Source organism: Citrus clementina, unplaced genomic scaffold (assembly GCF_000493195.1).
Source record: "Citrus clementina cultivar Clemenules unplaced genomic scaffold, Citrus_clementina_v1.0 scaffold_2, whole genome shotgun sequence".
In the NCBI taxonomy this organism is placed as follows: domain Eukaryota; kingdom Viridiplantae; phylum Streptophyta; class Magnoliopsida; order Sapindales; family Rutaceae; genus Citrus; species Citrus x clementina.
The window spans coordinates 15,788,878-15,792,195 of record NW_006262688.1 but is presented as its reverse complement, the minus strand read 5'-3'; the positions used below and the strand labels follow the sequence as shown (position 1 = coordinate 15,792,195).

Sequence of the window (3,318 nt, the reverse complement as noted above, 5' to 3'; positions counted from 1 at the left end):
CCTCCTCGAAATTTTGTTGCGGTGCATGTTGCAATTGCACATGATGAGTTGGACCGTAATTCATCCAATACTGATAGTACGGGGGGAAAAATGCATGTTGTGGGGGTGCTTGTTGTGGTTGTTGTTGTACCAAAAAAAAAAAGTTAAACACAAATTATCAAACATATGACAATGAAAGGAAATAGCAAATAAAACAATATTACCATAGCCATATTGCTCTCTTGTGTTGGGATTGTAGTGGCCACCTGAGAAGATAAATCATGTATCTCCGCGTCCTAGGAGTGCAGTCAACACACATTTAAAGTATATATTAAATTAATTTAAAATGAATGTATTAAAGTATTAAATTAATCTAAAGTATATACAATTACCTCTATAGTTGTGTTTATCGAAATGTTCGATTTCTGTTTTGGCCGCTTAAATTGCTTTTGCTTTCTTTGACTAGGTGGACGACCTTTACGCCGACTTACCACTGGATTTTGTATGTTACTACTGGATCCACCATCAATGGTTGTATCGTTGTCGTCACATCGAACATTTAGAGAAACATCCTTCATAGCTTTCTCAATCCAACCCATAATGTTTTTATGACTTTCTTCATTTTTGGAAGCTACCTCAGCAACATCATAAAAAGCAGTGCACTCCTCTCTATATCGCTGATGTTCAATGCTCGAACTCCGTGCATCATAATGACTTTGACTTTACTAGAGAACCTCCGCACATCTTTCCTCCATCTTCGTAGGATATACTTTTCAGGCAGTAATTGCACACGGTTACGTGATAACACTGCGATAGCGTGTTTGCAAAGAATGCCCTTGTATTCAAACATTGAGCACACACAACGAATTTCACCTTCATCTTTTTCAAAAATGACTCTAAAAGTCTTTTCTCTACTCTTTTCATCGTTTTCAATAACTTCATATTCTGATCTCCCACAACTGAAAACCTCACAATATATCTTATTCACCAGCTCTTGCTGAAAATCCTGAAACTTGGAAATAGTGTACACTTCTTCAACTTGCTTTTCCATGGCAAAACTGGTACGACATGGCAACCGTTGGCTAAAACTTCGTGCATCTGCTTGCCATTCTTTCTCAATTTTACTTTCCATTGCTTTCTCATATTTCTCCACAAATTGCTTCAAAGTTGTCTTCGAGTTAACATACCCATCAAAGAAAGCATTCATACTCTCACTACGCTGAGTGGTTGACATTCCAGCCCAAAAAGTAGTTTTCACGAATGCTGGAACCCAACGATTTCTTTCCTCATACAAATCATTCAACCACTGATTATTTCTCAGATCATATCTAACTAACATGTCATGCCAAGCTTCCTCGAATTCAACAGGAGTATGTAAGTCATAAACAACAGAAAGTAATGAAACTTTAATGGCATGATATTCTGCATACCTTCCCAACTTCTCAGGCACCTTTTTCAATATATGCCACAAACACCATCGATGCCTAGTGTCTGGAAAAATAATCTGAATTGCCTTTTTCATCGCTTTATCTTGATCTGTAATGATTCCAAGGGGAGGACACCCAGACATACATGATAGCCATGTGTCAAATAACTACGTAAATGTTTCCGTGTCCTCATGCGAAATCAACCCACATCCTAACAAAATTGATTGACCATGATGATTAACTCCTACAAAAAGAGCAAATGGCATGTCATACTTGTTTGTTAGGTATGTGGTATCAAATGTGACAACATCCCCAAAGTCCTTATAGGCTGCCCTGCTCCTTGGATCTGCCCAAAATACATTTTTTAACCGACCCTCCTCATCTAGGTCAATACTGAAGTAAAACCCATCATTTTCTGTTTGCATTTTCTGAAAATACCTCTGAATTGCAATAGCATCCCCTTCTCCGAGTCTTAATCGCCTCACCTTGTCAACATGATTTCTAGCATCTCTTTCTAAAAATGACACATTTTCAAAGCCACCAACCTCGACAACAATCGACTTAAAACTTTGAGCCATTTTAATTCTAGCTTCTTCATTTATTTCAAGCTGCTTTTTAACAAAATGACTAATGGAACGAATGCATCGATCTTGCTCGGACTCACGGCATGGTTGTGTTCAAGGATCAAATTTCCAATTACCCATTTTCCACTAACAATATACAAACGTCCTCCAATTTTAGCATTGCATCCAATCTTTTGGTTTGGTTGAAGCCGCAAAACATTAGTGGCTTTGGCTTTTGACTTGCCGTTTCTCCCACAAGTAAACGTCACATATCTCAAACTCTCATCATCCCCTTTTCTACAAGATCTCCGCATCACTGGAAACCCCTCTTGTAGGCCATAAGTTTTATAATATTCAAACATTTCATCAGGACTATCAAAAGACATCCCAACCGTAGGCTCAACAACATTTTCCACCACCAATTCCTCATTGTTTTCTTCCAAATCAGCCCCCTGTAAATCCTGCAATTCCCCAACTTCATCAACCTCCTCCACTTGTTCAAAATTATCCATTAACTGCTGCAAATTAAAATAATTCAACATCTTATTAGTTATTTATCGCAAATTCATTAAATTTAAAAACAAAATTTCAAAAGCAAAATGAAACAACTCATATGGTAATTACATCTTCTCACATTGCTTTTTCTGAAGCCCTTGTATTAATTGCAGATGAAGAAACACAATAATATGATCAACTAGTCTTGAAATAAATTGAGCCATGTATGTAGAAACTCAAATCGATTGATACTGATCATAATTCCTTTCTTCAGAACAATAATATTAATTCTCTTGCCTTTAACAAAACAATTCCATTATACCCAATTTAATTACATACATAATTATAAAAAAAACAGAGCCCAAGTCATTACTCTACCTCCCTTCGTTCACAATTTTTTAAATTGATTTTGAATCCTACGAAGCTACAACCCAATTTCATAAACAACATAATTTCTACATTAAAAATAGATTAACATCACCATCAATTTAGCTTCAAACAACTCTATTTTTTTTTCTTAGTGATGCTAACAGCTAATGTATGGAAACTGTTACAATGTTACTGAAGAAATAAATTCAAGAACATGAGAACTGAAGAAATAAATTCAATGTTACAATGTTACAATGTTGTAAAAACACAGGGAAAAATTTAAAATTAAATTAAAAAACAAAATGCTACAAAGAAGACAGTACCTAAAAAAAAATTCAAGCTTCCAAAATTCAAGCTTTCAGGCACAATGTTAATCTTCCTCTACCGAAACTAATCTTGCCGAAACTCAGCCGAAACCAATCTTGCTGTTGTTGGTCTTGTTCTTCACTAAATGCAAGGGCTGTGGATCTCGTTCAGCTTAATTA

The 3,318-nt window shown here is 35.9% G+C and overlaps 2 protein-coding genes across 2 annotated transcripts; both read right to left on the bottom strand.

The window, feature by feature from the left end:
* Positions 1-610: 610 nt before the first annotated feature.
* LOC112100922 (protein FAR1-RELATED SEQUENCE 5-like) lies at positions 611-1,501 on the bottom strand. Its single transcript, XM_024190796.1, has one exon. It carries the CDS (start codon positions 1,499-1,501, stop codon positions 611-613), a length of 891 nt encoding a protein of 296 aa, XP_024046564.1.
* Positions 1,502-1,573: 72 nt separating this feature from the next.
* LOC112100921 (protein FAR-RED IMPAIRED RESPONSE 1-like) lies at positions 1,574-2,481 on the bottom strand. The gene is made up of 2 exons (XM_024190795.1): positions 2,107-2,481; positions 1,574-2,014 (listed from the first exon to the last, which is right to left on the bottom strand). Exons 1-2 carry the CDS (start codon positions 2,479-2,481, stop codon positions 1,574-1,576), a joined length of 816 nt encoding a protein of 271 aa, XP_024046563.1.
* Between the last annotated feature and the right edge of the window lie 837 nt (positions 2,482-3,318).

Excerpts from the sequence above, each read along its gene's own strand:
- LOC112100922 (XM_024190796.1), bottom strand. The coding sequence starts at position 1,501 with ATGAAAAAGGCAATTCAGATTATTTTTCCAGACACTAGGCATCGATGG.
- LOC112100921 (XM_024190795.1), bottom strand. The coding sequence starts at position 2,481 with ATGGATAATTTTGAACAAGTGGAGGAGGTTGATGAAGTTGGGGAATTG. Across the intron at positions 2,015-2,106 it reads ATATTGTTAGTGGAAAATGG|CTTGAAATAAATGAAGAAGC; the intron begins GTAATTGGAAAT and ends GTTAAAAAGCAG.